Source organism: Suncus etruscus, chromosome 7, assembly GCF_024139225.1.
Source record: "Suncus etruscus isolate mSunEtr1 chromosome 7, mSunEtr1.pri.cur, whole genome shotgun sequence".
NCBI classification, from domain to species: domain Eukaryota; kingdom Metazoa; phylum Chordata; class Mammalia; order Eulipotyphla; family Soricidae; genus Suncus; species Suncus etruscus.
In genome coordinates, this window is record NC_064854.1 from 123,967,077 (window position 1) to 123,991,457 (window position 24,381).

Sequence of the window (24,381 nt, forward strand, 5' to 3'; positions counted from 1 at the left end):
ATTCAAGATTGTACTTAATTTGGGCTTTTGTATATAATCTATCCATTTCTTAGTTTTGAAATTAAAATCCTCAATTTTCTCATAATCTATTTTGACGAGCACTGTTTGTAGTTGTATACTTTGTGGAATGAGATCTTTATTTGGGATGGTAACTTAGGAATTTTTGTGGTTTTTTTCTTCCATTTATTTATCAGTCACATACTTTCCACAATATCAAATCTCTTTCCTTGTGAGTGTTAATATCTTCTTTTTGATATATTTTCCCCCTTTGAAAAACACTGAAAGAAATACAGAGTCATCACATTCCTACCTTACTTCACTCAACCCTTTCCAAGAGCAGGTAATTTATAGGTTACACTCCAGGATTGCATCGTTTTGCATGTATCAGCTGTTTTTGCCTCAGTGCATATTTTATTGTAGATAGGGATTTGCACAGCTTTTCTCTTGAAATTATGCTGTCAGGCTCAAATTACTTAATTGCTTCTACAAAAACTATTTTCAATACCAACATGTCATTTTGTAAGAAGTGGGGTTTATATATACTTTTTCTTAGTTGTACCTAAGAGCTATACCTAATATATAATGTTCTATGAAAACAAACCAAGGTGTTCATAGGAAAGGTATTTTAAAGAGTCAATAGAATTAAAATTCAGAATAAATTTTCCACTTGAAAATATTAACACATTTTCAAACAGGCTTCCAGCTGCATGTTTATGAAATTGATTTTGTGTGTAGTATGGGCTTTCTCTAGAATCAGAGTTTTAAATGCACATCAGTACATGATACAGCTTCAGAAGCAGCATTATTTCAATATGTTTCAGGAGACAGATTTGTTATAATGAATTGAAATATTAAAAGGTCTACTAATTACTGCTGATACTCCCATTAGTTTTTGTGAGCATAGTATTATTCAAGGATAAAAACCTCACATACAAGGTCAGGAATATGGCTTAGTGATATAATACATTCCTCATATGTGTGAAACCTTGGGTTTCAATCCCAGAACCAAAAATATAAATGTATAATTAATTGGTAAACTATAGCAGTATCGGGGCTGGAGCGGTAAGGTGTCTGCCTTGCTGGCGCTAGCCTAGGACAGACCGTGCCTCAATCACCGCCATCCCATATGGTCCCCCAAGCCAGGAGCGATTTTGGAGCACATAGTCAGGAGTAACCCCTGAGCGTCACCAGGTGTGCCCCCTTAAAAAAAAAAAAGAATTCAAGACCTGAAATTTAAGTCACTTCCTAATGAGCAAAATGCCATTAAAAATTGCATATAGTTGCTAGATGCAGTTTAGTCTGATGTATATGTTATATGCGTTCTCTCTGCAGGGGCAAGAGTTACAAGCAAGCATAAAGCTTTCTGAAATGGATCCTAGTACACAAAAGGAAAAGAGGACCATGAAAATAAAGCAACATTGGGGAGGAATTAGGAAGTATCCATTAAAGTATTTAAGGGGTCCATAGTAGAGGCTATAACATTTGCCTTGCACATCACCAACTCAGGTTCGATCCCTAGCACTACATATGGTCCCCCAAGTACTGCCATATCTCCTGTAGAAGAAACATAATGCTTATCATAGAATTGAGAATTATATGAGGTCCCGGAGAGATAGCACAGCGGTGTTTGCCTTGCAAGCAGCCAATCTAGGACCAAAGGTGGTTGGTTCGAATCCCGGCATCCCATATGGTCCCCCGTGCCTGCCAGGAACTATTTCTGAGCAGACAGCCAGGAGTAACCCCTGAGCAACGCCGGGTGTGGCCCAAAAACCAAAAAAAAAAAAAAAAGAATTAAATAAACTAAAAGAAATAAAGTATGATAAATAGCCCAGCTATTTCCTTCCATTGTTTGTTTCTTTAGTTTGAGTTAGCTAGTTTTAGTGAGTATGTGGGCCTGGCTGTGCTCATGACGTTCTCCTGGTTCTGTGCTCAGGGATCAAAACTGATGCTGCTTAGAGTACCATATCTCCTGTAAAATTAACATAATACTTATCATAGGATTGAGAATTATGTGAATTAAAAGAAATAAAGCGGGGCCGGCGAGGTGGCGCTAGAGGTAAGGTGTCTGCCTTGCAAGCGCTAGCCAAGGAAGGACCGAGGTTCGATCCCCCGGCGTCCCATACGGTCCCCCCAAGCCAGGGGCAATTTCTGAGCACTTAGCCAGGAGTAACCCCTGAGTATCAAATGGATGTGGCCCCCCCCCCCAAAAAAAAAAAACAAAAAAAGAAAGAAAGTATGATAAATAGCCTAGCCATTTCCTTCCATTGGTACCCTTATAAAAATACATAATACTCTATAAATAATTCTAAATTTTTTTTCTTCTTCTTCTTCTTTTTTTTTTTGTTTTGGGGCCACACCTGGTGGTGCTCAGGGGTTACTCCTGACTCTAAACTCAGAAATTACTCCTGGCAGTGCTCAGGGATCAAACTCAAGTAGGCCCAATGCAAAGTAAGCACCCTACCTACTGTGCTATCATTTCAGCCCCTAAATTTTTTTTATTGCTTTTATGAATGATGCTGGGGCCACCAGGACCAACATGGAAGTGCTCAGGATCACTACTTCAAATAAAGATACAAAGAAAACCAACTCATACTCATAAGAAACATAAATCAAGAAATAAGATCATATGAGGAAATATATAAATGGTGAATAAAATGTGCTCTGGCACATGAGAGTTTAAGAATAATATTCTGAATTATTTGTCAAGCAGAACAGCTGCTTCAGTGCTTTTGAATCTCATGTTGAAAACCAAAACTCTCACATCCCATTTATTTCATTTGTAAGTAAAATCCTTCATGTAGTGATTGAAATGCTGTCTCATTGCTTTTTAAGCTTGTTTATGGAGAAAGTAAACTGCTGTAGAGGCAAATAGGTCTCTTTCAATCATAATCCTTCTTGCATCTTATGATTGAGGAATACTGTCACTAATTATGCTCTAAATATTAATTTGATTGGATATAGCATAATCATGCTTTATTATAATCAGAACTCATTTAATAAATGCTTAGAGTTATCATCTTTCCAGATAAAATACACCCAGTGATTTGCTACTCAACGTAGGATGATAATACCACATTCACTTAATTGCTGATGATTTAAGTAAATTCCTGGCTATGTCAAGCTGGGCCCATGAGCTGACATGATGGTATCTGTGAAATGTGGTTGTGGAATGTGACTGTGGTTGTGGCTGCCAGGATGTCCAGAGTACAAAGGGTCTGGAGGAGTCTGCCCAATCGCACTCTGAGAAGACCCCAGAGTCTTCCAAACTGGAAGACCTGGAGTTTTGGCTGGGTAGGTGTCTCTGAAGAGATTAATGAATACCTCTTGGTATTCTGGAAAGAGAGAGATGAAAGGCAGTTAGGACAGGTCTACTCAGGTCTAGAGGAGAGAGGGCAATGGCTAAACAGGCCGAGAAGAAGAAAGTCATATGAAATGTCTTAACAGAAAAATTTATAGAATGTGGTAAGAGCTGGGGAGGGTTCTGGTCTAGAGAAATAGTGGGTTTCACTCAGTGAGGAGTCTGGGAGCAATGTGGGAGATAGATGATATAAATTTCTCATGAAAATACATTCTTAAGAATTCTTCGATATAAATCAAGAACTAGACACTTGGGGGCCAGAGCAATAGCACAGCGGTAAGGTATTTGCCTTGCACATGGCCAACACAGGACAGACCCTGGTTCGAATCATGGCATCACATATGGAGCCTGCCAGGAGCGACTTCTGAGCGCAGAGCCAGGAGTAACCCTTGAGTGCCACCAGGTGTGACCTCAAAACCAAAAAACAAAAACAAACTAGACACTTCTTTGGAAGCTGGCATTTCTGCTGGTGGTTGAAACTATGGAAGTAGAAGAGATTTTCCAGGAAAGCTAGTAAGTAGGGTAAGAAGGAAACGGGATAAAGACAGTTATGAAGGGCACCAAAAGACAAGAGGGACCAAAATAAGAGGAGTAGAACAACCTGTAAATTGTCTGGTATCTGGTGTCTGGTACACATCTAGATTGTATGAGTTGAGTTAAAATGCATAGATGAATAAAATAATATACCTGTCACTTTTGATATGGTTGCTAAAGCACCAACACTTCTAAGTATTCTCCAAATTAATGTGTTATTGGAGAAATGCTGGTATTATACCATAAATTGGGAAGTTGTAGTTAATTTTAAATACTCTTGTTTGTTTGTTTGTTTGCTGTTTGTGTTTGTAAAGGTACCAGCTGAAGAAACCAGGAGCCTCATAACTTGAAACATGTGATCCATCACTCAGTCACATCTTGGCCCTAATGTTCATCTTTTGAAGAGAGGGAAAGTTTGTCATGACAAGTTGTCAGATTCCTATTAAAATGATTGCTGATCTTGTAAACCTAGAAAATGACAAAAAGCTATTGTAAGACAAGTCTTTGAGTTGTTACCAGTAGGGTGCTTCTCTTATGTATTTTCTGGTTGGAAGAGATGAATCTGTGCACGTCAAACTAAAAGGGCTTAGTGGTCTTTTGCCAGAACCTCTCATTTTTTATTTCCAGATGAGCTGTTGAAACACAAATGATCATTTTATTTATTTATTTATTTATTATAAATGATCATTTTAAAGTTCACTCTCTACCTTCCTTTGTATGGAATGAATTGTATGAGCAGGAAATTATCCTCACAGCTCTGAACTGTGAGACCCTCATCTTTGACAGCTCATTGCAAAATATCCGAGTAAGAGAAGCGTTTTATACTAAAGAGTTGATGGGCCACTTTGAATAATAAAATTAAGCTAGCAACCAACATCCTTTATCTCTGAATGGCCTCTATACAATCCTGTTTATCTATTTTTTAAAATATAATTGCTTTATTTAGGCAGCGTGGTTACAAAATTGTTCATAATTGGGATTCAATCATAGTATGTACAGCACCCTTCACCAGTGCTTCACACTTTTGTTTGGCAATTGAGAGTACTACTATTGGGATTCCCCACTTAGAAGTGTTTCATTAAACACTTCTGAGTATACACAAAATTATTCCAGCATCTTTCTTTATATGGGAGGCCAGATTTTTTTTTCTTTTTTGTTTTTGGGAGGGTTGGGTTTTTGGGTCACACCCGGCAGCGCTCAGGGGATTCCTCCTGGCTCTACACTCAGAAATCACCCTGGCAGAATCAGGGGACCATATGGGATGCCAGAATTCAAACCACTGTCCTTCTGCATGCAAGGCAAATGCCTTACCGCTGTGCTATTTCTCCAGCCCGGGAGTCCAATTTTCTATAGTTAGTGGCTCCATATATACCTGTTCGACAGGTGAAGGCTATGGGAATTTTGTATCAATGAAATGTCCTATGTATCTGACCTCATTCTAATTGTTTCATCAAGGTAACTACATTAGGATGAGAAATTCTTGGGTTTTATATAAATTATACCGTATTATCATGCTGATGAAATCAGCCAAATGAAAGTGACAGATACAGAATGATCTCTCTGTGTAAAGATATACAACTAGTTTGCAATGAAGACACAGATTCAACTTAATGGGGAACTGACCCACACAATTGAGAGGAGAAGGAAGAGGTAAAGGATTTGGGATCCTTGGGGAAGAGTGAAGGGTAAACTGTTGATGGGTGTGGTGTTGAAATTATGTCCATCACAAACTATTAGAGTGTTATAATCCAAAATTAAATTCTAAGAAACAAATCATGTCATATGTAGTTACTGATCTCTTGGAATTGCAGTTTAGAGGGAAAGGTCAGAAATAGGGCCCGGAGAGATAGCACAGCGGCATTTACCTTGCAAACAGCCGATCTAGAACCAAAGGTGGTTGTTTCGAATCCCAGTGTCCCATATGGTCCCCTGTGCCTGCCAGGAGCTATTTCTGAGCAGACAGCAAGGAGTAACCCTTGAGCACCGCCGGGTGTGGCCCAAAAACCAAAAAAAGGAAAAGAAAATGTCAGAAATAAACAGAGTTTGGTGGTGTTCTTCCATTCTGTCTTTCTTAGTCCAATAGTTTCTAAGAAAATTTTCTTATATATTTAGAAATCCACACTTCTTTCTAAACCTCCCTTCCTCATAACTATAGTGAAATTATACCACTCACTATTTATCCAAACATTTCTTGATTGGATTGAAATGTAACCATAAACAAATAGTATTTACTTTGGTAAATGTAAATTGAGCCTTTTAATTTTTATTTTTTATTACAGCATCATGATTTACAAAGTGATTCATAGTGGAGTTTTAGACATACAAGTGTTCCAGCACATTTTCACCACCAGTGTCAACTTGCCTCCACTAATGTTCCCAGGTTCCCTCTCACACCTCCCACTTCAGCCTACGTCTTGACCCTTAAGTTCACTTGTTAAACTCTGGGTATCAGGGACCAGAGTGACAGACAGCACAGCATATGGGGTGCTTGCTCTGCACGCAGCCAACTGGAGTTTGATCTCTGGTGTCCCATTTGATCCTGAGTGATTCCTAGTGCATAATCTGGAATAACCTTTGAGTACTGCCAGGTGTGACCTCAAAACTAAAAAGATAAAGTTTGAGTCTTATATCTCACTGTTGTTAACTCTGTGGTTTGGATATTTAACTCTGTCCTTCGTTAACACCACTGATGTAATGAATCCTCTTGTCTCCTTCTCCCTATTATTTTTCATCTTTTTTCTCCCCCTCCACTCTATTTCCCTCTCACATTACTCTGGGGCCCATGATAATCTAGGAATTCCCCCCAATAAACTGTTGGATTTTCTCATGCAGTTTAAAAAAAACCCACCATATACTTGATATCCTGTATTATCCTCCTTTTAACCTACTTCATTTAACTTGATATCTCCCAGTTCCATCCATGTTGCAGTGAATTTTATGACTGCATTACTCCTTATAGCTATGTAGTATTCCATTGTGTGTGTATATTTATACACATCACATCTTCATGATTTAATTATCAGTCATTGGACATCTAGTTTGATTCCAAATTTAACTATGTTGAATGCTGCAATGAATGATGGTGTATTTATTTCCTTTTAAATGAAGCCTTGAGGCTTTTTAAAATTTTCCGCTGAGAGGTTGCATAATGACAGTTGGATATCAATATGAAGCTAATACAAAGCATGGTAGTTTCTCAAGTGGAATTATTTTCTCTATCAGGAACCTTCATTTGGGGCTCTATACATGCATTTATGTAAGATCTTAGCTAGAAAAAAAGCATTAGGAAAGAAAGTTCTACTTCAGAGAGTTGGCTATGGTCTTGATACTTTAAAATATTTGTAAAGATTCATTTTAGAGTTTCTGCTTTTTCCCCCCAAGTGTGAATCTTTTCTGTGTCATAACAGAAATCAAGTCTTTAGTTAATATAAATTCATTTGTTTGATGCTTTCTTTCAAACTTAGTGTTATACATTGTAATATCAAAGCATGTTTAAAATGGCTCAATAGTCATAACTTATGTACTTCTGTTGTAGGTGCAACAATGAGAGTGAATGGTCCCAGGTCCACGAGAATATCATCCGCAAGTCCAGTGCCAAGTATTCTGCCCCCAGTGCTAGCCATGGTGATGTACTTCTCTGGATAGAAAACTTTGTTTTGCATTTTAAGTTGCTGACTACATACTTCTCTGTTGCTATGTTCTCACCAGTTGCCATACATAAAGTTCAGTTCAATACACATTTATTCTGATACCTAGGTACTTCCTATTTCTTTTTGAGCCATTCTGAGAGATTCTCTAATTATAGCCAAATACATATATTTTCTTTTCTGTTCTGGAATCGATGTGCCTTGATACAGAACTTGAACTCCAGTTTAAAGCCACAGTGGGAAAATGGTGCATGGATTCTCACGTTTTGGAGTCTGTGCATTCTTGAACAAAGAACACACTCTATACCCAGACCCATAAAAAATAATATTGATAGAAGTTTTTATATTACTGTTCAGTGTTAGTATTATCATTAAAAATGTTTGTCACTAAGGAGTCTCAGTGAATAATCTGCCAGCAGCTATTGTGTATTAATGCGAATAGAACATCTTTATATCAAAGCAGCTTTCATGTTACCTCAGATTTTCATTTTTCTTTTTCCTATGTTAAATAATTATTTAAATAGTAATTTATTGAAATGACTTTATGTATACTATTAAATTGGTGTAGTTAGCTATGGTAAAAATATTATGTGGTGGGCAGAGAGATATAGTACAGAGGTCAGATCATTTGCTTTGTATATAGTTGACTTTGTTTCTACCCCCAGCACAATGTTGTCCCCAAGCACCATCAGGAGTGATAGCTGAGCACAGAGTCAACAGCACTGACAGATATGGTCCAAATATCAAGAAAGGAAAAAGTCGCTTCAAGGCTTGACTATTTTCTGTTGAGAACTTTTTTATTATTATTTCTTTTCAGAATCAGCTGGTAATCAGCTAAGCGGTTCCTTACACCGGCTTTAAAGCAGAATTTAGAAGATTTGAGAACCTCAGCTGGAAATACTTGATTTCTCTAAAACTCTTTATAGCATAATGATCCTCAGGATAGCTTTTTACTATTTGAAGCAAGTATTTCCCCATATGTATAAGCTTATGAGTGAAGACTTCATGCTGTTGCTTGAAAGTGGGAGTTTATATTCCTCACCTAAAACCAGACTAAAGCATAAAATCTTGTTTGTAAAGTGTAGAAAAGTTACTAGCAATTTAGAAAATCACTGTTAATTTCAATATTTATAATCTTTATTTGCCTTATTTATAAAGAGAAGTTGATAGCTACATGTTCTTAGGATATTATATTATTAAAATATTAAGACAATCTTAAAAGAGAGTTGGTGTTAATAATAGATTTTTTTAAATAGCTGAATGAACAGATGTTAGAAACTTCACCTTACAGGTTAAAATGTTGAGTTTTTAGGCCAGAGAGATAGCATGGAGGTAGGGTGTTTGCCTTGCATTCAGAAGGCTGGTGATTCGAATCCTGGCATTTTATATGGTCCCCCGGGCCTGCCAGGAATGATTTCTGAGCATAGAGCCAGGAGGAACCCCTGAGCGCTGTTGGGTGTGACCCAAAAACCAAAAATAAAAAAATGTCGAGTTTTGTCTTCTAAAAGCAGATGTCAGAGAACCTTCAACATTGGAAAATCACCCATCTCTCTGCTCTAATAGTATCAGATTTTTGATAGTTAAGATAGTTTAATGAGAGGAAAGTTTTATGCACATATAGAAAAGCTAAGCAAAATGACTGGTTCTTGAAGTATATATATAACTACTTCTAGAAAATGTTTGACTTGGAAGTCAAATTATTTTCTCATTAAATAAATGTGAAAATTGAAGTACATTTTAATGACTTAATAGATGAACTTTAGAAACTCCATCCAATATGTTACCAAACTTCTGAACATAAGTTTTCATCGCTGGACTTCTTGTATCAAAGAACTTAATAAACTACTAAAAAATATTCAGGTGTTTTCATAAGCACCCAAATTAAATTTAAACAAAATTTTATTAAACATTTAATTTAAATAGGATTTTGCTAACATCATTGATAGTTCATTGCCTTGGTAGTTTTGTTTCAGAACTATTTTCCCTTCAAGTCAAATCATACATAAATTTAAAAAGAATTGCTCTATTAGATTTTGAGTCCTAAGAATAAATATATCTTTTAGCAATAACTCTTAGGTGTAATGTTTATGGCTCATTTATTTTTTAGCTTCTTAGATTTGCAAATCTCTTTGGGCAGTCTTGCCACCAAGTGGTTCCTGTGATGAGGGAAATGAGGACACATGAGCAAGGAGTCTTGGATCCACCATAGAAGTGGAAACTGTCTTATTGAAAGTCATGCATCTTCTGGTGAAGAGCTATGTACATTCTGTGACTGAAACCCAACTATGAACATTTCTGTAATTATAGTGCTTAAATTATTATTAAAAACCAACAAGGAAGTCATGTCTTTAAGGCACCTAGGCTCAAAGGCATGACCAAGCATAAATCTTCAGTGCTATGACAAGATAAAAGTACGAGAATTTTAGGAAGAAATCTGCTTGCTCATTCTCATAACTTCAAGGCCAGATAGACCTTGACTTGAATTCTGATGACTGGCAGTTTTCCTGCTAAAGCAGTTTTTCACTTAACTCTTTCCTTGTCTTCTTGTCTCTTTTTCTCTCTCTCTCTCAGTCTCTTTAAGAGACTGTGTATTATGACATATTTACATATCTTAGACTAATATATTTTTAATATCTTTATTTAAGCACCATGTTTACAAACATGTTTGTAATTGGGTTTTAGTTAATAAAAAGAACAACCCTCCTTCACCAGTATCTTAGACTAATATTAATTTACACTGTTAATCCTTATCTAGCTCTTTTTTTTTTTTTTTCCTTATCTAGCTCTTAACACTGGGATAGGCTGAAAAAGTTGCAAGGCCAGGTTGCTGAATTTGTGTTATAGTACACAGAGTCAGTTTTTTCAGTTACATTTTTATTGAATAGTCTTTAATCTGAGATAAAAATCATTAAGAAAACAGTTTTCTTGTATCAGGAATCAAAACATAAATATTGTATTGCCCTAAGTGCTTTTTAAAAAATTATTTATTTTCCTTAAACTATCTATTTTCATTATCTTAAATACCATCGAAGTTTTTGTGGCCAGCTTCACACTCTGATATATGTGTATACCACACCCACCTACAGCCTTGATTCTAGTTATATTCACCAGTATCAACTTACTCACTACCCATTCTGCTCAGGCCTCATCTTTACTCCTGGTAATCATCTTAGAATCTAAGAGATAGTTTGTGTACTATTTATTTGGATTTATTTATAGCCCACAGGTCTATGAAACCAACTAGTCCTTGTCTTTTACTTATACTTCATTTTTTAAAAAATTAAAAAATTTTATTAAATCACAGTGAGATATATAGTTACAAAACTGTTCATGATTGAAATTTATACTTTCTGATAGTTTCACTTAGCATGATTACCTCTAGTCCTTGTCTTTTACTTATACTTCATTTTTTAAAAAAGTAAAAAATTTTATTAAATCACAGTGAGATATATAGTTACAAAACTGTTCATGATTGAAATTTATACTTTCTGATAGTTTCACTTAGCATGATTACCTCCATTTCCATTCATGTTGTTAAAAAAAAAAGACAAAAGTTCATTCTTTTGTTTTCTTTTGGAGCCAGTAACCATGGGAGCACATTTGGTATCAGGGTTTGAAACAGGGTCTGCCTTTTACAAAGCAAGTACCTGAATCCCTATATTATCTCTCCAGCCCCTCATTGATTTTCAAGTGGCTGAGGATCTTTTATCTGTTTATGTATTGACTTGCTTTAGGGTTTATTCCATGCCTTTGCCTTTGCAGTAATGCTGCAGTAATAACAGAGTTATATATCACTTGAAATTGTTTTATTGCCTTTAGATAAATACCAAGGAGTGGAATTTCTGGGTCATAAGAAATATCTATTTTTAAAGGAATCTTTATAATGTTTTCCACAGAGAATACACCAATTTATAGTCCCATCGACAGTGAATAGTTCCTTTTTCTTCACAAGAGAGAACAACTGTTATAAGCCACATTTTGTAGTTTTGAGATAACATCTGATTGTGACTGAATTCCTTGATAATAAATGATACTGAATATTTTTCCATGTGCCTATTTTTCATCTGTGTATCTTTTTTGGAAAGTGTCTCTTCAGATATTTAAGAGATGGGTTTTTATTGTTGAGTTATGTATGTTGACCCCTTGTTGAATATTTGATGCACAAATGTATGAATTCAGTTAGCAGGAAGCTATTTAATTTGTGGTGCTTTCTCTTTCTTTGCAAAAAAAATTATACTAAATCTGTGATTTACATAAATTAACAACCTCCTCACTTTTTCATCTGGTGGAGCTTCCTAACACAAGTCCTTGTTCACATTTGTTTCTAGTCTGCCATTGTTTCTGTATCTTTCCTAAATCACTAAAAGTCTAGTTTATGTAGTTAAAACCTACCATTTGTTGTGGACTAAAACTGAAACAGCCCTGGGCTGGACACTAGAAAACAAAGAGGAAGGAAATTCAGTATCTCCAGATTTCAGTTTATGTTTAATAGAATAATTTTGTGGGTAAAATAATTTTATTATATTTAGTTGATAGTCTTATCCCTGTATCCACATATGATCCATGTTTTTCCCTCCTTCTTCTAGCCTCATTATTTGTTAATTGACGTTCATGATTTTGGTTCACATTATCACCTTCTTTAACCCCAACCATGTTCTTGAGACTGTCATCTAACTATTCCATTTTACTTCCCATATTTACCTCTTTCTCTTCCTTGGCATTGTGATTTGTGATCTGAAGTTTATTGTCAATTCATATTTTCCATACCCTTGATCATTTTTCTATATACCACAAATCAGTGAAATCATCCTTTATTTTCCTTCAGTCTGTTGCTTATTTTGCTGAACATCATATCCTCTAGTTCTATTCCAGTTGCTACAAATGCCTGTCCTATAAATGACTCTTTTTTATTTTATTTATTTATTTTATAAATATTTAAGCACCATGATTACAAGCATGTTTATAGTTGGGTTTAAGTCATAAACAGAATACCCCCCATCACCAGTGCAATATTCCCACCATCAATGCCCCCCACCTTGCAAGGCAAACACCGCTGTGCTATCTCTCCGGGCCCCTGACACTATTTTTTTTTTTTGGTTTTTGGGCCACACCTAGCAGTGCTCAGGGGTTACTCCTGGCTGTCTACTCAGAAATAGCTCCTGGCAGGCACGGGGGACCATATGGGACACCGGGATTCGAACCAGCCACCTTTGGTCCTGGATCGGCTGCTTGCAAGGCAAACGCCGCTGTGCTATCTTTCCTGGCCCGACACTATTCTTAATAAATATTTTGTTAATAATTGCCAATATCTTCAGTAAGGGATGATTAAAGAATTATCAAATTTCTGGTGGGGAAAGATATATAATTTCACTTTAAACATTGATGTCTGGTTATAATTTGTATACCTCATGATGTTTTTAAAGCAGAATTATTTTTAACAGAATAAAAATAAAACAAAGAATAAGTCCAAAAAGACAAGATCCAAATTGGAAAACTATTCCAACTACCACTATTTGCTAATGGCATAATAATATATTTAGAAGACCTTAAAATATTCTACCAAAAAAAATCTCTAAGAAATAATAAACTCGGGGTCAGAGAGATAGCACAGCAGTAGGGCATTTGCCTTGCATGCAGGCAAACTGGGAGGGACCCGGTTCAATTCCCAGCATGCCATATGGTTCCCCAGCTTGCCAGGGTGATTTGTGAGTGCAGAGCCAGGAGTAACCCCTGAGCACTGCTGGGTGTGGCCCCAAAACCAATCAGTCAATAAAGAAAAAAGAAACAACAATTAATATAGCAAAGTAGCGACCACAAGACCAATGCACAAAATCTTTTGCATTAATGTATGCAAATAATGAACTAAAAGAGAGATTGAAAAAAGCCTACCCCATTTAAAATAGTGCCCCCAAATGTCAAATACTAGGAATCAAGTTAACAAAGAATGTGAAGGACATATACCATGACTGAAAGTCAGTGAAAGAATTAAAAGAGAACACAAAGAGATAGAAAAATATTACATGTTTTTACAATAAAAAAAAAAGAAAAAAACAAAAAAGTCGCAGCAGCAATCAAATAGTTAAATAAAAACTTTATGTGACGGTAAAAAAAAAAGACAAATATTACATGTTCATAAGTTGGTAGAATTAATATTGTCAAAATGCCTATCCTACAAAAAATGACTGCAGACTTAATGCAGTCTCCCTCAAAATCCCAATGACATTCTTAAAAGTATTGGAACAAATATTATTAAAAATTGTATGGATTCATAAAACCTCACAAATAGTCCAAACTATCCTTGGGGAAATGTTGAGAATTTTCTCATTCCCTGACCTTGAACTATACTGTAGAACTAGAATAATCAAAATAACATGGTATTGGAATAAAATATGGTGATAGACCAATGGTCTATCACTGGTCTATTGAGGCTCCAATTATAAGTCCCCAGATATATAGACAGTTAATCTATAACAAAGGACTTGGATGTGTGAAGTGGAACAAGGAAAGCCTCTTCAGCAAATGATGTTGTGAACATTGGATATTACTTTTTAGAAACACTGAAACTATATCTCATACCATACACATACAGAAAAAGATTAAAGACCTAGAGATTAGACTATAAATCATAAACTGTCTTATGTAAAATATAGACAGAATATTCCATGATCTGGTTGTTACAGGAGTCTTCAGTGATCTGAACCCACTGACAAAGTATTAAAACCAAATTTAGCAAGTTGGACTATATGAAATTGAAAATTTTACACACGGCAAAAGAAACCTGTGTTAAATTAATAACAACCAACTGACTTGGAGAACATATTTACATATAATATTTAAGATAAAGAACTGACACAAGAGCTATAGAGCCTTCACAAAGTTCTTTGTGTTCTGTTGAGATTATCTTGACTTAAATCCATTAAACTTGCTAGAGTATTTCTTCAGAAGATATAATTTCCCCATCAAAAAATTTCTCCCCAAATACTTAATAATTTTCATAGAAAAATGTGACTATGTCTTTACTGGTTTCAGAATAAAAATGGAAGTGTAATTCTGAGTAAGAAAATCTTTTTATTTCTGCAGGTCTTATTATTTCTCTGCAGCTTCTTCGTGGAGACATGGAACAGATTAGGAGAGAATATCCCATGATATTTAGTAGGGGTTTGGCAATAACAAGAAAATTGGGATTTCCTGATGTTATCATGCCGGGTAAGTAGAAATTCTTGGGACTGGGTAGGATAAAGGATTGGAAAATGGAACCCAATTCTACTCTCATGAGCAAATGGTGAACTATGCTGTGGAGGGTATTCTTCAGTCATTAAGACCTCTAGATCTTAAATTGCTTTACTAATTAGTCTTCAGCTATGACTCATTTGACTCCTGTTGATATTTGTTCTTTTTCCAAAGCCTTCCACATCACATTAATGTGTGACAGTTTAGCAGATGGATTTTGTTGTCTTCTGTGGAGGCTGGATAGGACAACCAATCTGTAACTCTTCATGGGAATGGGAAAGTATTTTGATGTGCTTTCCTTCAATTACATTTTTTAGAAAAGAATCCATTCACAAAGCTTCTTTACGAGGAAGAATATCCAAAAAAATGTGGTATCAGTGAATTCCAATTTACTGGACTAAATTGGGAGTAGCATATTCATTTAATTTAACAGAAAGATGGATTAAAATTAATGGATTAAAAATAATAGAAATTAGATGTTGTGACTGCCTACTTGGTCAGTTTACCATCTTTCTTCTCTGATATTCATGAAGAGTCAGGGTAGAAAATGGTAATGCATTGACCCTTAAATGTAGTTCCAGCTGGTCAATTTTAGGTTAATGATTCCTAGTCTGGCAAGTACAAGCAAAATTGGAGAAGTGGGAACAAACAAGCCATCCAAACATTAGGGGTTAGATGAAATTAGGGAAGAATAGAGACTGCTGTCCAGATGGTTGGATGACAGGTAGTTGGATAATCAGAGAAATTATATTCAAGGATAGACCAACCAAAATTCAACTACCTGGTATATTAGATGGATTAAAAGAGGATTGGATTTATGTTTTCCATAAGTCTTATGCTCTACTAAAAGCTTGTTTGCTTCTCTTTAAAAGGACATACCTATCTAGAGTGAACTGATTATGACCACCTACTTGTGAAAACCTACTTTTTAGGTTGTTTTCCAGGAAGAATTGTCAGAGCTGAGTACTGGGGTTGAAAGCAAAGATGAGTCACAGATAGGAAGCAGTGTTTTGTCATAGTCTGTCCCTTCCTGTACTCTTCTTCCCTCTGAGGAAAGACTTTTCTATGCAGATAGCTATTTCTAGTGTTATAAGCTAACAACCAGCAGCTCACTTAATGCACTATAGATATCGTCATAGTGTGTTTGTTTTTCTTGAACAAGAGAATTCGGTTGTCTAGCTCTTCAGGCCCTGTTGGAGCAGCAAGAAACGTACAGGAATTTTTTACATTAAAATCAACAGGTCTGGGAAAGCCATGACTGGCTGGAAATTTTTTGGCGAAATTTCCAAGCTCTGACCACCAGTTCTTCTTTCTTCTACCCTGTTCAAAGAGCCCAGGGGCTAATCCTAGTGATACTCAGCTAACTGGGCTGATCTTTCAGTACTAGGCTCTGAGAATATGATCTGGGCCCGGGGTTCACAATAGCCATTCTGGTGATATTTGGGAGGCCCTGCAGCACCAGGGATTAAACCCCTATATTATCTCCCTGGCTCCAAGAAGTTGTAACGCCTTCTTGACTTTGGATATAAGGAAAATAAATAAGGAATTAGTCACTGTGATCATTTCAACATTTATATCTAAAAAACTGGAGTAACTTGAAAATTTATAAATTACTCATAAACTGTGGCCCTTGTTTAAAACTAAGCAGCATTTGGCAGAAATGACTGGGCATTCATTAGAAGAAAAAAATTTGGTCATAAAAGCTTAGATAGGTCTTTGTCAAAGTGTATAGAAAGATTTGTAACTCTGCACACAATTACAGCATTTGGACATACTCAGCCATACATACCAGTATCCAAGATACCATTTTAAAAAAAGCCCTCTGGTTGTGTTACACTGTTCTGATGAATGTGTACACACACATTATGTGACTGCTATGAACAAGAGATGTTAAACTCTATGCACAGCTGACTACATAAATTCTAGCACAGCTCATTAATCCATGATAATGAGCAAGAGTCCAGAATATCATTGCTGATGTTTTGGGAGGTCCCAGAGGTAGTATAACAACCCAGAAAATGCTATTGTAGATAACAGAAGAAGAAATAGATTTTTTTAAACTAAATTTAAGCCTAATGTTGAAACTGACCATTTTTCTGGCTGGTCACCATATTTCTATAGATACTTATCCATTCCTTCAAACTCATTTTGATGACTATAAAACCTAATGCTATTGCAAAACTTTACTCCTTCAAAAAACTTTTTTTTCTAAGAGTAGAGTTTTGAAGTAGGGAGCACAGGTTTTTGATGTATTCCTTTCCCAATAAAGGTTTCATGCTTTCACAGCCTTGTGATTTCACAGAGTCCTCTCTGGTGGGACTGTGCTCCTTAGCTTTCAAATCAGCTGCTGCTTCTTGTCCTACAGCAAGCCTCTTCTGTCAAAATTGGTGACTAGGTTTTACAGCGAATTTCTTTGGGAAGGGCCCTATGCAGAATCTTATATCTAATTCCTTTATATATATGTTTTTGTTGTGCTGTCCCAAGAATACTCCCTTTTCCACCATCTTGGTGGCCCTGCCATCTTCTTTCCTAGACTTTTTTTCTCCAAGAATATAGGCTAGAGGAGCCGGAGCAATAGTGCAGTGGTAGGGTATTTGCCATGCACATAGCTGATCCAGGATGGACCTTGGTTGAGCCCTGGCATCCTATATGGTCTCCCAATCCAGGAGCGATTTCTGAGTGTATAGCCAGAAGTAACCCCTGAGTGTCACTGGGTGTGTCCCCCAAAAAAGCAAGAAAACAAACAAAAAACCAAGAATATAGGGTAGCAAAACTAAAGCAAGAGAGATGTTCTGAATGAATAGTTGAAGTTAACACTACTAATTATAGTTATCAAGATTAACCAAAATTGGAAGCTGGAGTGATAGTACAGTAGATAGAGCTTTTTATGGCTTGTGACCTACCTGGGTTCAATCCTCACCTCGACTACTTCCAAGAGTGTTGATGAATGCAGAACTAGGGGTAGGTAACCCATAAAACCACTGGCTATGCACCACAAAAAATAAATATTAACCAAAACAAAATTTTAAAGGAAAATCTCAGCCAAAATTTTGTAAACTGAAAGTAATTATTTAAAACCTTTCAAGAAGATGCTGTGCCTTTCTTCATGTGTAAGTCAACAGAGATATAACCCCAACTCTTATGCCCTAATTTCTAACTTCCTGGAAAGTCTTTTCCTAAAGTGAATAGAAATATATGTCTCTATAATATTTCTATGGGAAGTATAATACTTTAATTTATTTCCAAAATATATTACTTGGACTTATTTTCTAATCCTCTGATTTATTTCCTAAGATTTTAACTTACTTTGGACATTGCAAATATATTAGTTTCGTGGTCTTCTGTATTGTCAGAAGTCTGCACTTTGATTTAAAAATTCTAACTGATGACTGTTTTTTTTAAATACTGGTTCTCTACGTTTATAATATATATCAAAATCACCTGTAGGACTTGGAAAAATAATAATATGTCCATTAAAAGAATTTTAATCTAGTAGGATTGGACTATACCCCAACAATTTACATTCACAACTTTTCAACTGATGGTGAGAACCATGTCCTAGAAAGTGCTTGGCATTAGAGGTGCTCTGCCTTTCCCTGACAAAGGTACTGTTTCTTTCTGATTTGTCTTGAACATACACATTAACAGGCAACTATGCAAACATGGCATTTTTTAGGGGGCTCTCTGACCCCTGATAAAAAGTGCATGCTTCATCACTGACCTGCAAGTGATGTTTTTTTTTTCTTCTTTTCCTGTTTGTCTTAATTGTTCTTATTTCTTTCTGTGCTGTCCCCTCATTTTCGCCCCTTTCTATCTGGTGCAGAGATGAAGATAGTTGGGTGTAAGTTCTTCCTTTTGTGTCATGTCTACTTTTTGCCTGCTTGGTTTCCATCTTCATTTGTTCCATGGAATGTTTCAAAACTGGGTGGGGTGTCACATACATTATTAATCCTTCATCAACCTCACTTTTTTATATAATTGACTTTTTTTTTTTTTTTTTCAAAAAACTACCAGTCCAGCCCAGAAGATTATTAATTACTTTGGGTGCTCATTAAGATCTGGGGAAATGAAATACATTGGAAATGCTTGGGCCCTTAATAAGTCTTGAGTATATAAATAGAAGAAATTTTTATGAAACATATCAACAACTCTCATTTAAAAGAAAATAATGAGGCCAGAGAGATAGTACAGTGGGTAAGGCACTTGCTTTATATATATCCAACTCTTGATCTATTCTTGACACAGGATCTGGTTCCACAGTACAGCCAGAGGAGCACTACTGTGTGTGGCAAACAAACAAACAAACAAACAAACAAACATAAAAGTAAAGAAGTAATGCTTCTCCTAAGCTAACGAACCAAATTGAAAGCTTCCCTTTTCAGTTCTTTTGGATATATTAAGTACAAAGGGCAAACATATAGAAACATAACTTTTAGAAGAAAGAAGTAATGAAAGCATTTACCACAAGTAGATTTATTTATTTTTAATATATAAAATCTTTTTTTTGTTTGTTTTTGTTTTTTTTTTTGTTTTTGGGCCACACCCGGTGACGCTCAGGGGTTACTCCTGGCTATGCACTCAGAAGTCGCTCCTGGCTTGGGGGACCATATGGGACGCCGGGGGAATCGAACCACGGTCCGTCCTAGGCTAGCGCAGGCAAGGCAGGCACCTTACCTCCAGCGCCACCGCCCGGCCCCTATTTTTAATATATAAAATCTTTATTTAAGCACCATGATTACAAGCATAATTGTAGTTGGGTTCAGTCATAAACAAAATACGCCCCCCTTCACCAGTGCAAAATTCCCACCACCAATACCCCTTTCCTCCCCCGCCCACCTGTATTAGAGACCGGCATTCCACTTTTCTCATTCTTTAACATTGTCATGCTAGTTGTTAATATAGTTATTTTCCTAACAGCAAGTAACGCAAGTAAATTTTAAGGATAGTGATCTGCTTACATATAAAATGAGGCTTTTGCAATTTCTCTATGGCATGGTTTTGAGATAATCACATCTGATTCCAAAATAAGTAGGAAGATTCTACATTCTGCCCCTTACTGTCATCCCACTTAGAAAAGATAATAATACCAGCATTGTAACAATAAAGCCATTTAAAAAATCCCATATTCCAGGGCCGGCGAGGTGGTGCTAGAGGTAAGGTGTCTGCCTTGCGAGCGCTAGCCAAGGAAGGACAGCGGTTCGATCCCCTGGAGTCCCATATGGTCCCACCAAGCCAGGGGTAGTTCCTGAGCGCTTAGCCAGGAGTAACCCCTGAGCATCAAATGGGTGTGGCCTAAAAAACCAAAAAAAAAAAAATCCCATATTCCCAAGAGTCTTTTTAGGTTTTCTTTTCATCAAAATAAGAGGTGCCGGGACCAGAGTGGTGGCGCAGGCATAAGGTGTCTGCCTTACACGTGCTAGCCTAGGACGACTGCGGTTCGATCTCCCGGTGTTCCATATGGTCTCCCAAGCCAGGAGCAATTTCTGAGCACATAGCCAGGAGTAACCCCTGAGCGTCATCAGGTGTGGCCCAAAAACCAAAATAACAATAACAATAATAATAATAATAATAATAATAACATGTCCAAACCTGTCTGGGTTGAATGGTTGTTAACATCTTTACATCTCCATGTCATAATTTTGCTTCTATTTTATCAATAGGTAGAATTGGTGACATATGAATATGGCTCCTGGTGAGAATGCACTAGTTTTAGACACCCTTTGAAATCCTATATATAAACAGGTTATAAATAATACAATATTAAATACTGTTATCCTTGAACCTAGGGCATCTATTACATGGTATTTTTTATAGAGAATAAAAACATTATAGGGTCAGAGATTTAATGCAGGGGTCAAAGTGCTCTCCTTGCATGTAACCAACCCAGGTTTTATTCACATTACATACGGTCCCCCAGAACCATGAGGAGAGGCCCTTGAAGTACCAGGAGTAGCCCCTAAGTGCTGCAATATATGTCCCACTCCTCCCCAAATAAGAATATTATAAGGAGGCCCCGGAGAGAGAGCACAGCAAGCTGCCTGGCAAGCAGCCGATCCAGGACCAAAGGTGGTTGGTTCAAATCCCGGTGTCCCGTATGGTCCCCCATGCCTGCCAGGAGCTATTTCTGAACAGACAGCCAGGAGTAACCCCTGAGCACCGCCGGGTGTGACCCAAAAACCAAAAAACAAAAACAAAAACAAAAAACAAGAAAAGAATATTATAAGGAATTCAAATGAGATCAAGTGCCCAAAACTTATTAGGCTGCTTGGGCCATTTCTCTTGGGACACTAAAATCAACACAGTCTAGAATATCTTGGAGGAGATTTTCTTGCTAAGAGATGCTCTGGTCTCTGTGGAATCACTGTGGAAATGGTTCTCAGAGAAGTCCTGCATTTGTGTTATGAGCTCTCTTTCTGTAGAGCATCACTAGGATGCTGGTCTTTGGAATTCCTGAATTTTAAGGCATGGAATTCTTCATCACTGGTAGATACCTTTTCCATGCTATCACAGTGTTCTTCTCCCTGTCTCCTACTATTTCTCATAGCTGAAAGGCGTCTTTTCTGGGACAGGTATATATCTGTATGGTAGAATAGTAGCCCTCAGTATGAGTTCCTGGGTTCAATTCCCAGCACTATATACACAAAAAGACAAAAGAAACTTTTTCTTCTAATACCTCTCTGAGGTACTCAGTATGTTTCCATCCAATTTCTTCCATAATAGATAGCTTCAGGTTTATTACCATGCTGCTTCCCAGCAGTTGTTTTTTACATAAACACTCCAAACTAGATATCAGCACACTGTATAGCTCACAGGCCAAATTCATTTGTGTGTGTGTGTTTTACTGCCTACCAGATAAGAATGGTCTCTCACATTTTTTAAGAGGATTATGAAAACAACATGTGACAGATATTATGTGACCCACAAAACCTAAAATATCTGTCTTGAGACTATTTTGTCTTTTTTAGAAAAAATTTGCTAATATCTGCCTACTCTTCAGTTGCTCTGCCTACATTTGTTCTCTGAACTGCAGCTCTACCAACAGCTGACACTGGTTAACAGTAAAACTGTTAAAGGTACAATAGATTCTTTATTCTGTGTCCCTTTAGAAACTTCAGCTTCATTCATGTTTTCATTCAGGTTAACTGTTGCGTGTCAGCCAAGTTGTAAGCACTAAGAGGCTAATGCCATAAGATGCTCTGCAAGCCTTAGGAAACAGAGAAGAACTAAAAAGGGATAATATGGCTGCTCTCAGAAACACTTGTTCCCACTCCCCAAGGAAAATCCCCCCCTCACAGCATCCCTCTTTGCTGCTTGGGACTTCTCAGCTTCCCAATCCCAAACAAATTTCGCCAAAAGTGCTCCCAAAAAGACCCCATAATCTGATTCTTTAGTTTTAAACCCTGCTAAGCATCAAAATCACCTCTTGATTTTATTTAATGCATGTACAAAAATTCACTGGAATCTCAAAGAATGGATGATAGTAAATTAATTAGTTTTAAATGCCCTCTCCCCACCCCAATGATTAAAATAACGCCATCCAGGCAGTGATCTCAAACTGACTTTCATTGGTCTTCTGGAAGAATGATGGAGACGAGAGGTGACATAGAGACAGTTGTAGAGTTGTAGCATTCTGATGGTGTTGGAGTGCAATAACTTTGCACATCAATATCACATATTTCAACACTTGTAACTATTTTATCTATATGATAATAAATATTTTGTAAAAGAAAATAATACAAGGGGCCGGAGCAGTGGCACAAAGCGGTAAGGCATCTGCCTTGCGCACGCTACCCTAGGATGGACTGCTACCCTAGGATGGACTGCAGTTCGATCCCCCGGCATCCCATATGGTCCCCAAGCCAAGAGCGATTTCTGAGTGCATAGCCAAGAGTAACTCCTGAGCATCATTGAGTGTGGTCATCAAACAAAAAAGAAAAAAGAAAATACAAATAGCAGCCATCGTTTTAAAGAGGGAGGGGCTTTTTCATTGTCATTGTCAATATGCCTGTAATTATTCCTCTCAGTGATAATTCCTGGTGATTAATACAAAATCTTACAGGCACCTTCTGGAAACAGTGCCTTAAATCAAAGGCATGATTTCATTGGTAGTCCTGTGACATGCAGTAGGGACAGCCTACGAGCAGGAAATGCTGGGAAGTTGTCTGTACCGCAGTCCTGGGTCATTAAATACTTGTAGGTTTTCATATTTTTTTCTTGAGTTTTCTTCTAAATTCTAGTTAATAGAAGCTCATTGTAAATTATTTCTCAGAGAGCTTTTGACAAAAAGGGCTCAACCACATTAGTTTTCACAGCTTCATTCTCAAATTTGATGCCATAACTTACAAAATTTTATCCCATAAGGCAGTTTTTTTCCCCATAAGACAGTTTTATAAAAAAAAAAAAGACAGTTTTATACCTATTCTGATGGACAACAACCATGTTCTATTCTCAGACAAATATCTGACGAATCCCAGCTGTTTGAGTCTGCAACTCAGAGAAAATAGTTACTTGTGTTGATATTTCTTACTTAAAGATCACCAAAAGCATTCTGCTTACACTGAAATTTTTTGAAATAATAAGAGATTTTAGGACTATCCAATTCTTCCACTTGAATTGGCATGTGGATGCAAAGTGATCTAGAGAAACAGCCCAAAAACCATTAGCTCATTCTATAAAACCACACCAAATAAATCAATGTCCAAAACAAGACTCAGTTTTATATTGGTATCCTATATCGATATATTGATTTAAAAAATTAGAAATGTCTCATTTTGAGGACAGGTTTATTGTAACATAGTTGTATGTAAAGCCACATAAATGAGGGTTGGGAGACTAAAAAAAATAAAAAACCCACATAAATGAAAGAAAATTTTTTTTTTTGGTTTTTGGGTCACACCCAGCAGTTCTCAGGGTTCCTCCTGGCTTTACACACAAAAATCACTCCTGGCAGGCTCGGGGGATCATATGAGTTGCTGGGATTCGAACCACCATCCTTCTGCATGCAAGGCATATGCCCTACCTCCATACTATCTCTTTGGCCCAATGAAAAATATTTTTACAGTCTAAAAATACTATGGCTGGGCAGGAGCAGTGGTGCATCGGTAGGGTGTTTGCCTTGCATGCCGCTAACTTAGTATAGACCGTGGTTCAATCCTCCAGTGTCCCATATGGTCCCCCAAGCCAGAAGTGATTTCTGAGTGCATAGCCAGGAGTAATCCCTGAGTGTCACCGAGTGTGGCCCCAAAACCAAAAACAAACAGAAAACCCCCCCAAAAAAAAACAAAAAACAAAACAAAAAAAATATTGCTGGTAGCAAACCACTACCTTAAAAAATCATGTGGATTTTGATTATTCGGACTCTTCAAAAAATTTAAATCAAAGCAAGAGGCTGTGTCAACCATTTTTCAAGTGTTTGCCTGCATTCCCCCATGCATGGTCCCCAAAGTCTTGCCTAGAGTGATTCCTGGGCAAAGAATCAGAAGTAGACCCCAAGTACTACCTATGTGACCCTCGCATTCATTCCCCCTCAATAAATTAAGTTTAATTTCAAAATAAAAACAAACTATTAAAGGATGTACTAAAGACAAAAAAAAATCATGTGGATTATCTTGA

General features: G+C 36.9%; 1 protein-coding gene across 11 annotated transcripts in view; it reads left to right on the forward strand.

Moving 5' to 3' along the window:
• The window catches only part of DOCK3 (dedicator of cytokinesis 3), a 391,971-nt gene that overhangs the window by 252,734 nt on the left and 114,856 nt on the right, over nt 1-24,381 (forward strand). For 8 of the 11 annotated variants that reach the window (XM_049776670.1, XM_049776679.1, XM_049776672.1 and 5 more), the window contains exons 13-15: nt 7,428-7,516; nt 14,620-14,745; nt 18,593-18,610. In XM_049776670.1, the coding sequence (XP_049632627.1) occupies nt 7,428-7,516; nt 14,620-14,745; nt 18,593-18,610 (233 nt within the window). The remainder of the gene's footprint in view (nt 1-7,427; nt 7,517-14,619; nt 14,746-18,592; nt 18,611-24,381) is intronic. The other 3 variants (XM_049776671.1, XM_049776674.1, XM_049776681.1) reach the window with 1 other exon arrangement.